Source organism: Ursus maritimus, unplaced genomic scaffold (genome assembly GCF_017311325.1).
Source record: "Ursus maritimus isolate PB19 unplaced genomic scaffold, ASM1731132v1 scaffold_26, whole genome shotgun sequence".
NCBI classification, from domain to species: Eukaryota; Metazoa; Chordata; class Mammalia; order Carnivora; family Ursidae; genus Ursus; species Ursus maritimus.
In genome coordinates, this window is record NW_024425119.1 from 29,793,228 (window position 1) to 29,806,345 (window position 13,118).

General features: G+C 39.0%; 1 protein-coding gene across 1 annotated transcript in view; it reads right to left on the bottom strand.

The window, feature by feature from the left end:
- SYT10 (synaptotagmin 10) overlaps positions 1–12,717 on the bottom strand; it is a 54,028-nt gene extending 41,311 nt beyond the window's left edge. The window contains exons 1-2 of the mRNA XM_008704447.1: positions 12,567–12,717; positions 290–647 (exon numbers count right to left, since the gene is read on the bottom strand). Of these exons, the coding sequence (XP_008702669.1) occupies positions 290–647; positions 12,567–12,717 (509 nt within the window). The remainder of the gene's footprint in view (positions 1–289; positions 648–12,566) is intronic.
- Positions 12,718–13,118: the final 401 nt, after the last annotated feature.

A 13,118-nucleotide genomic window follows, 5' to 3' on the forward strand; every position in this document is an offset into this window, starting at 1 on the left:
AGGGAAAGAGTTAATAAATAATAATCTGTAGTTACATGATTTTACTGAGACCTCAAAATCTACTGAACTCCTTTCTTGGTACTGCTCCCTGTTTGGTTCCTTTGTCCTCAGTTTCTCTCATCCTTACTTTTCCTCCTTATTCAATTATGTTTCCTATGTCCTTCTCATTTCTCCTGTTTGTCTTTTCTTTTCTCCTTTCCCACCTCAGTTTTTTTCTCTAACACACACACACACACACACACACACACACACACACACGCCCAGTTTTATGTATTTGATCTTTCCTTACCGGGATGAAGACGTAGGCTCAGTAGTTTGTCTTTGCACACGTGCATGTTTAATTAAATGCTCTTTTAAAGCAGTTTGGACTTCTGCTGGGATGTCAGGGGAAGTGTGGCTGATTTTTATAGCAGGTTCAATAACTTTTAGAGCTGGCTTTTCATTTTCTTTAACTTCTTTTTTCTCTTCAGTCTCAAAAACTTCAGTAGGAGCGCTTGAAATGCTCTGTGGAAGGGTACTGATGTTGGAAGTCACTGGTTTGCTTTTCCAGCAAGGCCAGCATAGCTTCCAGAAGACAAAAAGTGAAACAACCAACAAGGCCAGGCCACAGAAGCTGACAACCACTGCTAACAAGCTGACCGAAATATCTGGAAAAAAATTACAATGTAAAGAAATATTAATTCACTGATAGTGTAGATAAAAGAGCAGCAATGGTGAGATAATTTACATTATGATTATTATTAATAGCTTTCTGAGTGAGAGTTTCAAAATTTACTTTTAAGTTATCTTTGTAGGGAGAAAAGATTAATAATTGTGCCTGGAACTTCTCAAAGAAGATATATGAAAATTTCGAATTGTACACAGAAGAAGCATATTACTTCCAAGAACACTATAAGGGGTCCAAGAGTTTGCAGACTGAAGGGTGGCAACTTGCAACCTGCCTTGAAATTATGAAGCTTAAGAAACTGGGGAAATGCATATGACAGGAAAGGCTTCTGTTTGCTTCATCTCTCATCTAAAGATGCAAACTTCTCACTCTTGAAGCAGGGAATAAGGTTAAATATCTGCATAAACCACTTTCTAGAGTCTAAACGAGGACGACATGCTGCTAATGGAGAATGGGTATACTAGTAGCTGTATTTTTAAACTCCCCAGGCCCTTTCTGATAACCTTGCATGTTCCTACTTTCTAAAGTCTCAAATTAATGATGTGTTACCTAAGTATCTCTAAAATAGCCTTACTTCAAAATATTCACAAGCTTAATACATGCTCATTATGTAAAATAGCTTAAAGAAATAGAGTGAAAAAAAAGTAAGATTGAGTAAATCAATGAATGGGAGAGAAGAAACAAATCTCCTGTGCAGAAGAATTCCAAACAATTTACACAGACACTCTGCTCTCAAGGAGGTGGAACACAGCTCCCCACTCCGTAAGTGTGGGCTGCACATAGTGACTTCCTTCCAAAAAGGAGAGTATGGGAAAAGGTAAAAATAAGAAAGGGGGTAACTCTACAGTGGAGAAACCTCACCTGGCTGATCAAGGAGAACATCAACAATAATGAATCATGTTGCTAGTATGCACCCCTGGTAAGTGATGAAAATGGCACTCTGCCTCTGTGGACTTCCTCCCCAAACCCATAACCCAAGTCTAAATATTAGAAATAAAGAAGACAAATTTCAATAGTTGGGCATTCTATAAAATATCTGACCAGTACTCTTTAAAACTGCCAAGGTTCTCAGATAAAAAGACAGTCTGAGAAACTATCACAGCCAAGAGGAGATTACAGAGGCATGACAACCAAATATGTGGTACCCTAGACAGAGTTCTGGAATAGAAAAAGGATATTAGGTAAAAACTAAGGACATGTGAATAAAGTATGGACTTAAATTAACAATGTATCAATACTGGTTCATTAATCATAACAAATGTCCCATATTAATGTAAAAGGTTAATAACAGGAGAAACTGGGTGTGGGGTATATGGGACCTCTGGACTATTTTCCCCAATTTTTATGTAAATCTAAAAGTGCTCTAAACAGTAAAGTCTGTTTCTAAAAAAGTTGATATCCCACTACCCACTTCCATTTTCAGCCTCCTAAGATAACCAATGTTAGCAATCTGGTGTAATAGCTCTCTTCAAAACCAAATAGAGTTCCTGTAAAGGGAGATTTCTCTAGATGTAAATAACCTTGTAATTTTCTTTTACAACTTTGCTTGGCCTCAATGTAAAATATGAATCCAATATCTTTTATTTGTTAAAAAATAAAAATGGTAGGAATATGTTAGAGGCTGAATTATGTCTGTCCCTTCATCCCTTCCACTTTCTTATGTTGAAGTCCTAAAGCCCTAGGGTCTCAGAATGTGACTGTATTTGGAGACAGGGCCTTTAGATTAGTAATTAAGGCAAAATGAGTTCATATGAATAGGCACTATTCCAGTGACTCGTGTCCTTATAAGAAGAGGAGATTAGGACAAAGATACTCAGAGAGAAAGACCATGTAAAGACACAGGGAGAAGGTGGCCACCTACAAACCAAAAAGGGAAGAGGCCTCAGGAAAAAAATTCAACCCTCCTGACACCTTGATCTCAGACTTCTGGTTTCCACAACTGTCCAGGATTTCCACCCCTCCCTAGAAGCAACCTTGATCCCAGTTTGGTGTTTATCTGTCCAGCCCAAGCACGAATAAGCAAAGATATTTCTTAAAAAAACAAACAGACCAACAAAACCATAGAAGTATTTAATATACTTTTAAAAAACATAAATATATTGCATATTTCTTCAATTTGCTTTATTTTTTTATTCAATGGTCCTTGAGGTCTAACTTCATCTCACATAGTATTCTCTAATACTTCCTCACAACAGATATCTAGATTATGCCCAATATTTTGCTGTTACAACATAGCTACAATGAGAGTCCTTGCACCCTTCTTCTTGTGCATATTTGTGAATGTTTCTCTAAGGTAAAAATCTAAAAATAGAATTTCAGAGACATAGGTTATGCACATATTTAATGTTATTAGATATTTCCAAAATAACTCCAGAGTGACTATAACAAAAACATTATGTGAATTTACCGGTTCCTACAGTCTCAGAGAAATGGTGATGTACTTTAATTTTCACTGATATGATTGGGAAATGATACCTTGCTTTAATTTACATTTTCCTGATTAGTAAGATAAAATGGTTCTGTTTAAACTCCTAATTTGTAGCTAATGGAAACCTATTCAGAAATTGAAATAATTCCAAGTTTTTAATGCTATTTAATTATAAGAATAAAAATTAATTTGACATGCTATTATACATAGATATTAATATTTTACCTCATTTTCCAATTGCTTATTAAAGCAACCATTGAATATATTTCCCATTTATATTCCATTGATGAAGAATGTGATCATACTTTATATTTTGTAGTTTATTTTTACTTTTTAATTGTTCATTAGCCCCATAACTTGAAGAAAAAAAGAAAAAATATATGAAATGTGCTTTCTGATTATTAACTGTGGTTTTAAATGGAGGAATAAATACTACAATTATGTATTCATAATCTTTATGTATTTTTGGCTCCATTTACATTATATTTTTATGGATATTTTAACTCAGTTAATTTCTTCAACCTGCTAATTTCTACCCAGGTGGAGCCAAAAGCCAAGAGATAAGGAAACTGCAGGACAATGTGGGGTAGGGGCCAGGCTGTAAGTAGTTTTCAGTCCACAGCTGAAAATGCCCCCCATCTTACTTATGGACATTAGAGAAATTATACTCTACCCACAAAAATTTGATGACATTCCTTTATTCCACTGTTCCTAAGTCATGGGCTTTGGCATCCTCACAAGGTTGCTCTCATCTTAGGAAAAAGTCCTGTGGAAATCTCTGACCGTAATTCCATTTTCCCTACTGCTGACAATTTTCTTTCTAAAATCACCATCTGGTTCTACCATTTCGGGGACTATGAAATACTAAGTTACTTGTGAAAGTGAAAATTTGTGCTATCAGTAATGCCAGGGAAGCAGGAAGAAACCAAGTCCTGTCCTGGCAACTAAGACGTATGGTCGCCTTACCTCTCTTCACCTAACATCCTTCCAGGTCACCTCATAACCATCTGGGATAAATCCAAACTTCATAAGGCATTACACAGCATCTTTGTGATTTGACCACTCAGTACTGACCAGCTTTATTCTTCTGCCACTTTCCCACCCAAACTCCTTCCCCTGACCACATGTTACTGTCTTATGATTTTGTTCAGGCTGTTTCATGTAGCTCCAATGCATTTACTTCCTCTCTTTGGCTGCCTGGCAAATTTGTATTCAACAATCAGATCCAATAGTACCTCTTTCTTGACACTCTCTGCCTCTTCCCTTCCTAAGGGCTTTGAAAGCACACCCACCACTGTAACACTACTATTATAATAACTGATTGGCTTCTAATCCTTTACTCCAAACTCTGGGACATGATGAGTTTCAAAAATTATTATTATTTTCTTTTGGATATTAGAAAGGCAACATGGTACACATTATCTGGGATAACGTCCAATAACCAAACACATCAATATATCTATAATGAAATGTATGAATTAGTCACATTGAGTGGGATCACTGAAGATTGTAGCTTAATGCCAAGTCAGGTAAGGTGTTGGTGCCAAAGTGCTACAATTTTCAAAATAATTTTCAGTTTTCAGGGTTTTGAGGTTTCATTATTGTGGATAAAGAAAGAGGGGGAATAAAACTCAAATCAGCAACTCTTATTCAAAGAAAGCTGAGGAAAACTGTCTAGGATAAAAATTTGGAATTATCTCAGAAGTTAACCTATTTATCCTATTCATATGGTATTACCGTTGACCCTTGAATAAGGAGGGGATTAGGGGCACTACCCCCACAGGTGAAAATCTCCATATTAACTTTAACTCCCTAAAAGTTTAACTAACTTCCTTCCTTTCTTTTTTCTTTTTCCCTTTCTTTCTTTCTTTCTTTCTTTCTATTTTATTTTTAATTTTAAAAAAAGATTTTATTTATATGAGAGAGAGAGAGCACAGTGAGGAGAGGGGCAAATGGAGAGGGATAAGCAGACTCCCTGCTGGGTATGGAGCCCCATCCACATGGGACTCAGTCCCAGGACCCTGAGATCATGATCTGACCTGAAGTCAGAAACTTAACCAACTGAGCCACCTAGGTGTCCCAATTTTTTTTTTTTTTTTTAAAGTAGGCTCCATGACCAGCATGAACCCAACCCAGGGCCTAAACTCAGGAGCTTGAGATCAAGACCTGAGCTGAGATCAAAAGTCAGATGCCTAACTGACTGAGCCACCCACGTGTCTCAAAAACTTATTAATAGCCTACTGCTGACCAGAAGCCTTGCCAATAACATAAACACTTGCTTAACACATATTTTATGTTATATGTATTTTATACTATATTTTTACAATAAAGTGATCTAGAGAAAATACAGTGTTACTAAGTAAATCATAGAAAGGAAAATACATTTAGAGTACTTACTGTACTATAAAAAATCCACATATAAGTGGACCCACACAGTTGAATCCCGTGTTGTTCAAGGATCAGCTCTAATATTATAATAGGGCATAATTCGGATTGCTATAACAAGGGGCCAAATTAACAGTGACTTACACAAGGGAGAAGTTTATTTCTGTCTTGTGTAATTAACTGTCCCAGCATGAGCAGGCCAGGGCATACACATCAGCTTCGAGGTGTCTAAAATCCTGGTTTCTTCTACACTTTTGCTTTGCTATTCAAAGGTTTTTGCCTTCTCCTTAAAGTCCAAGATGGCAAGTTACTATGTCCACATTCCAGGCAATTGGTGACAGAATAACAAGGGAAGGGGAAGGTGAGAGTATGTCCTTTCATTTTAAGAGCGCAGCCTGGAAGTAGTACACATCACTGCTGCTAACCTGCTGATGGTCAGATTGATTGATTGATTTTTAAAGATTTTACTTGTCAGAGAGAGAGAGAGAGAGAGAGCAAGTAGGGGGAGCGGCAGGCGGAGGGAGAAGCAGGGTCCCCACTGAGCAAGGAGCCCAATGCGGGTCTTGATCCCAGGACCCCAGGATCATGACCTGAGCCAAAGGCAGACACTTAACCAACTGAGCCACCCAGGCGGCCCTCCCCTATGTTCATGTGCAGTATGACAAATTGACATTTACAAGGTTTTTTCAATTGACTGTGATGTTGTCTCTATTCAATAACAGAATGTTAAAGAGTAGATCCTGACACAACTCAGAATCCACCTGGATGAAAGAAAGTTAATATTGGTCTCCCCACCTCCATCATTCTACCCTTCTAGCTTTGAAGCATCACAGCACAATTTCATGATTATATAGTCATGTGAAATACACACACACACACACACACACGTGTGTGTGTGTGTGTATATATAGAGAGAGAGAGTTTTATTTTCTGATAGTCTACCTAAGTCAACTCTTACAACTTCAGTGGTTATTTAGGATATTTAACATTATAAGGAAAAAGAAAAATAGTTTATTATATAATAACAAGAATCCATCTCTTCAGTCAGGGATTCTGTTTCTAAACTTGGCCAGTGTTGGATATTCCACTAACAGAGAAAATTGGTATTCTATAAATTAGAAACAAGCAAAATAATTTACTGACCTTTAATAATAACACTTCTTATTAGGAGGTCTAGTTTTCTTTGACATCAGAGCTTTGTTAATAATGAGATATGTAGATGGTTGATAATTTACATTGCATACCCAAAATATGGCAGGAAAATAAAGCAAAAAAGGTTTTAATGTATTATTTTTCTAACTACAAAGTAATAAAAATAATTTAACTGATAATTTCATATCTGTTTTCATTACAGGCTTATTTATGGACATACAAAAGGAGCTATATTTATAATTATATCATTTCAAAGTTGTGCATTTTGGACACACTAATATCTTTTACATGATTTTACTGTTCAAATAAATCAGTTATATTTAGCTAAAAATTCACGAATAAACACTCATGTACACTTAATTGCAAATGCATTCATGTACTCAAGTAAGAAAAATGGAGAATGTTGTGTCATACTTGTATGATAATATATCTAATAAAAAGAAATTTTGGGACTTGGGTCATAATTACACTCTGAGATCTTATTAATACTGGCATCTGGGTGGCTCGGTTAAGGATCTGACTCTTGATTTCGGCTCATGTTATGATCTCAGGGTTGTGGGATGGAGCCCAGCATCATGCTCTGCGTTCAGTGGGGAGTCTGCTTCTCTCTCTCTCTCCTTTTCCCTCTGCCCCTCCCCCCACTTATGCTCATGAGTGGTTGCTCTCTCTCTAAAATAAATAAATCTTTAAAAAAAATACCTTCCAATATGCCACTAATTATAGCCAATAGTATTACAATAGTTAAGAGCCCATCTTTACAAACATTTGTTCCAGTGCTCTTCCCCCAGGAAATCTTCCTATTCCTACTTTTTGTTGAACCTAGGATAGGACCTAAGGAGCCCTGGGTTCTTATCCTAGTTGCATCATTACCTAGCTGTGATTCGAGGGGAAGTTGCTAACTTTTCCTGCCTTCGTTTTCACCACTGCAAAATGATGATTTCTAGTTCTAAGTGGTATGACTAATAGGCGTTTGAATAATATGATTATTTTTCCCATGATACTTTCTACTTCGGCAAACAGGCTTTCTTTTACTATTATAAATTGGTATTTTAAATAGATAGTCCCACTTTTCTGGAACTTCAATAAAGTCAATACATTTCCTATGCAACTTACAAATTTAGCCACTGGATTTTACTTAGCTTTTCCTGAACACACTTTAGGGAAAGTCAATGGACATCCATATGGCGTTCAGTTGCTTTTTCATTAGTATCTTGCTCAGGTTCTAGATTTCAAATGCCTCAACTGCTCTAATTTCTGCCATTATCATAAACTACATATTTTGCATGCCTATCTACCTAGGATCCTGTATTGGACACTGGAAACACAAAGACACAAGTATATATAATATAGTTTCAGTGGAATTTGAGAATTATTAAATAGCATCCATCATTTTACAAATAAAGAAACTGGTTTCTTGAGGATAAATTTATTAATTCATTTATTCATTCTTTCATTTGTTCAATAAATATTTATTGAGACTCTAGTAGGAGCCACAGATTTTTCTAGGCACTGAGGACAAGACAGTAAACAAACCACTGTTCTCAAAGAGCTTATATTCTACTGACTTAATGTAAACATCACGTAGCACACAATTAAATTTTCAAAATATAGATATTTGTAATTGTCATTAGAGATTCCAATAAACATTTGTGATAATGTTTATCTTCTACCAGCATTTTGTAAAAAAGAAATCTTATAAGTGAACGCAAACACATTCCATTTGTTTTTTGCATAAAACAAAATAACAATGATTAACTTTTAAAGAAAATGAGACTTGAATGAAATGGGCAGCTATAATAAAATCATTCTTGTAAGAATCAGATTTCAGAAATTTATAGCTCATATAAAGAGAAAATATAGATCTTAATTTGTTTCAAGAAAAAAGGTTAAAGCAAAAAAGGTCCTGTCAATATTTCCAAAATATTGATATCTCAGAATTAAGAAAAATAGATGTTTGCTGAGACTGGCTTGGCCTTTGAAGGTAGTTGTTCATTTCCCTTTGGAGCAAATGAGACCAAGCATAATATGTATTGATAATCATGTAAAAATGAGACTAGAAATAGAAGGTGGCCATTCTTCATTGGGATGACAGTGTGGAGGAAGGAAAAAAATCCTCTCATACATCCTTCTTCACATTGGCCTATCTGAATTCATTATGGTTCAATTACTCTTTCTCAGACCTATAAGTCTTGAAGGAAAATTTCCACTATATTTCTAAATTGTAACTCTTTATACAACCATTAGAATGTGTAAATCTCAGTGGTGTAGTCATACAAGAATTATAAATTGACTGAGTAGTCATTTGCCTTGTGTCTGTAGAGAAAACCTGTGAAACACCCTTATTCATTTTAAGCCCTTATCATAGACTTAAAAAGCTTTAATCTCAGAGGAAAATCATGATATAATTTAAAATTTTTACTTAGCCATCTCTTTTATTAGTCAAGTAACTTCAAGGAAATTCTTTGATAGACCTACTTATCCCCACATCTAAGAAATTGAGGAACACGTATGAATTTAGAAAAAGTTGTTTAAACTTTTATTTTAGAATTTTTAGTTCCAAATTAAAAGTATAAAATGCAAAATTAAAACAATGATGAATTAAATGTTTATTTAAAATATTTAAATTAAGGTTAGGTCTATACAATTATGATGTGACTGTGCGCTTCAGTGGGTTTGATTAGTTATGATTTATGGGGTCTGCCTTTTAAGCAACATAGTTTCCTAAAACCTCATAAGCATTTGGGTATGGAACAGCAATTAAAGACTGACCAGCAATGAACCCAAATGGAATTCAAAATCTATCATGTATCTTAGTTACAGTATATCTGAAAAATAACATTTTAGGCGGATATAGTGTTTTGTATTTTCCCTAATCATCTATTATTAAATCATATTGTGCATGAAGATGAACTTAGTGGGTGACATGTCTGTGGGGTGGCGGGAGTATCAGTGGTAAAAAGAAGGCAAAAATTTTATTTTCTAAAAATTGCGCATGATGAACTTTCTAGTGTATGAGTAATGTTGACATCAATAATGTCTCTATTAGACTATTCCAAGAAAGTAAACTAACTAGTGTTGGCAGATGTAACCTACTTCACAAATTTTATGAAAACGTGGGATTGGTCAACTTGATTGGTAGATCCTTAATGCCAATAACACCGCTGCTGCTTCTGCTACTGATGTTATAGTAAAGAGTATGTTTTTTATTGGCATTTAAAAAACCAGTAGGAGAATATCTTATTTATATATGTGATTCATTAGTTCTTTAATGTAGAATGACTTTAATTGAGGTTAACAGAATTTCTCTCTCTCTACTCTTGTGTGAAGGAATCTAAAAATATACACGATCTGGAAGCTTGCAATTGTCACTGCAGCCTTTGGATAACTGACACCATATGGGCAGTGCTGATTAATATTCAAAGTAAATAACCACTGTACCATTCAATATCGATGTCCTCCTACCAACGTGTTTCCCATTAAATAAACAGTGAGTAGAAGGATCACCTACTAGAAGTGTTTTTATTTAGGGACCTATAATAAAGGACACATGTGCATAAGTTACAAGAAAACAATGTGAAGCTGAGTGGCTAATTAATACAAAGATTCAGTAAATAATATTTGAATCAATTTCACAGCTATCTATTGGTGTTGGGAGTTTATTTGCAGATTAAAGTATTTTATTTCTAATTGTTGCATAGATTTACAAATGGAATATGTAATCTTATGCATCTTTATATCTCATATACAACCTAAAAGAATATCTTCTTTAGTGGTAGCCACTCAAAATATATTCATATATTACACCCCATTTGGATATATGTATATATATATATATTTCCCTTAACAGGAGAAAAATATTGATGTAATTGTTTTAGACTAGTTTTTCCCCATTTTTTTCTTTCCAAGGGAAAGTCCAAAAGGAATGAGGACTACAACTACTTCTTGCAGTGCTTAGAACAAGTCCAAACCCTTTCTGCAATTCATATACTGTGTTTTACCTTTAGTTTATATGGTTGTGTACTTAGATTTACAAGCTAGTATGTGGATTCCAACCTTCACAAATTGTCCCCACTACCAGCCAATCTGAGACTCAGGAAACCACTACTTGGTGCGTGATCACAAACAGTTGGATCACAGCATCAACTGTTAAATGACCAAATTATAGGTCTTTAAATTTAAATACTCTAATTTCTTCCACTATACCCCCTTCTCTGAGTCTTATCTTTAGCACGTCTATCGCTAAAGACAGTTCAGAAGACTTTATCCAACAGCACCACAAAGGACTTTTAAGGTCACACTATTCTGAGTGTTTATCTCATGCTTAGCAACCACACACATGATGCGCATACACAATATTCACCAGTCCCTTCCACCAATAGTTGTTTCATGCATTCCTAGGAATTAACACCCACGGAACAGGAGATAAAGACTTGTGTCTGTATATTCGCAAAATGTCTAAGTTCCCAGCATGTGGACAGCACCAATTATGTTATCAGTCTGCTCCGGGTCCAAGTAGCAGCATCTCCACAGGTTCTGCCAACTGCAGACAGAAAGAAACCTCTCTTGGTTCCTGTTGCCATGATCAGAGAATTTGAAAATTCCGAAGATATTCCATTTACAAAATTGTATGTAAAACTAAACCGCATCTATCCCCCCCCCCCCCAATTCCTCTCCCTTTTCTTTGGCGGTGGTGGTGGGCAGGAGAGATTCACTAAGTGTGCCCTCCTGACCTTCTTCCCAGACTTCCCAGGCTTTCTGCAGTCGCGCTCCACCCGAGTTAAGTGGTCCAGCTCTCACTTGTTGCCCTGGCTACCCTCAGCCCACGAAGCCCCGCCAGGAGAGCACAATGACAGGAAAGCTAAGGGAGAGAAATGAGACCTACAGCAGGNTGGCAATCTTCCAAGCTGAAGCCGAGAATTCCGAAACCAGTGTTTGTCTCCCAAAGCAACAAGTGACCCTCACAAGGGGCTCTTGAAACCACGCGGCCCGCAACTCTGGAGTCCTTCTAGTTCCTTTGAACAGCACAACAGGCTGCACAAACCAAACATTGCGCAGGTGGTTAAAACCCTACCCAAACGTGACCAAACAGTGGTTCTGATACGCCCCCCCCCCGAAAAATCTGTCGCCTGAGGCTTCTTTCCACCTCCAGATTTCTGACGGTCAATGTCCTTTTCCATCCCACCCCATTTCTTTACAAGTTTCCTGAACGGAGAGGGAGGATGCCCGTGTGTTGTTGGGGTGTGTATGAGGGCATGTGCGTGGAAAAGATTTATATCTTTTCTCCTTCCTTATATGTGACCCGAGCCTTAGTTGTCGCCTCAAAAGAACTGGGATCAATAAGCCCCGCTGTTTTGCCAGCGTTGTCAAGAAGCCCTACAAAATCATATTTAATAAAGGGACTTGGACACTGTAAAAGCTCGACAGGTTGCAGCCGCTAGTTACCCCTCCTGGGAACCCTTCTGCTCCCGGAATCCAAGTCAGCCCCATTTGCAAGGCGGTTCTTCGCTTTCAAGCCGGGATTCTCGGGTCCGGCCCCTTCCCCAGCCTCGCGACCCGCGAGACGAGAGAGGGCAGCGCGAGTCCCGCGGGCGAGCGGCTCCCGCGGGCAGCGCTGGGTAAGCGGGCTGGGCGCAGCCGCCAGCGCTCTCCTCGCCACCCCGGAAGGGAGCCCGCAGGCGTGGGAGAGCGGCGGAGTGGGGGTGCAGAAGCCGGGGAACTAGGGACAGCGCGGCGGGCAAGGAGCAGACCAGGGAAGTGGAAGAAGCTGGGCAGGCAGAGACAAGGACACAAAACCCGAACAGCCCACGCTGGAAGTCTCCAGGAGCGGAGCGGAAAGAAGGAGCAAGGTAGGAAGGCGCGGCGTCCCACAGATGCCTGGCGCTGCGCGGGGTCCCGGCTGCGCGCGCGGAAGCGAGAGGAGCCCTTCGCGGTTACCTGTGCTGCTTCCGCCCTGGCTGCCCCTGTCCCGGGGGAAGATGCCCGAGCACTTCTCCCACTCCACCTGGCCCGCGAAGCACAGCTCGGTGACGATGTGCAGCGCCTTCTGGCACAGGCTGCTCACTCCGTCCTCCTTGTGGAAACTCATCGTTTGGCCTCTTACTCCCCAGTCAGCGGTCCTTTCCCCTTCCCGTTACCTCTAGGCTGGCCCCTTGGGCTCCCTAAGCCATCGCCCGCCCGCGGGGAAATGGGCGGGAGAGTGCGCTGCTCAGAGGCGGCAACTCTTAGGAGCCGCAAGTTATCCCCATGGCAGGAGTGGAGGGCGCGGGGGAAGGCGGAGAGGCTGGGGCGGGAACCCGCGCGAGGCGGTGGCGGCGAGGTTTGCGCCAACTCTCCCGTCGTGTCTGCCAGTCGCGGCGAGCTGGAGAAAGAGACCCAGCATGGAGTGCGGAGGGGAGGTGGGGGGGGGACGTAAAAAAGCCTAAGCCCTCGGCTCGCTAGAACGGCCCCCTCCTCTTCCCAGCGCGTTTGTGTTTCTGGCTGGTGTCT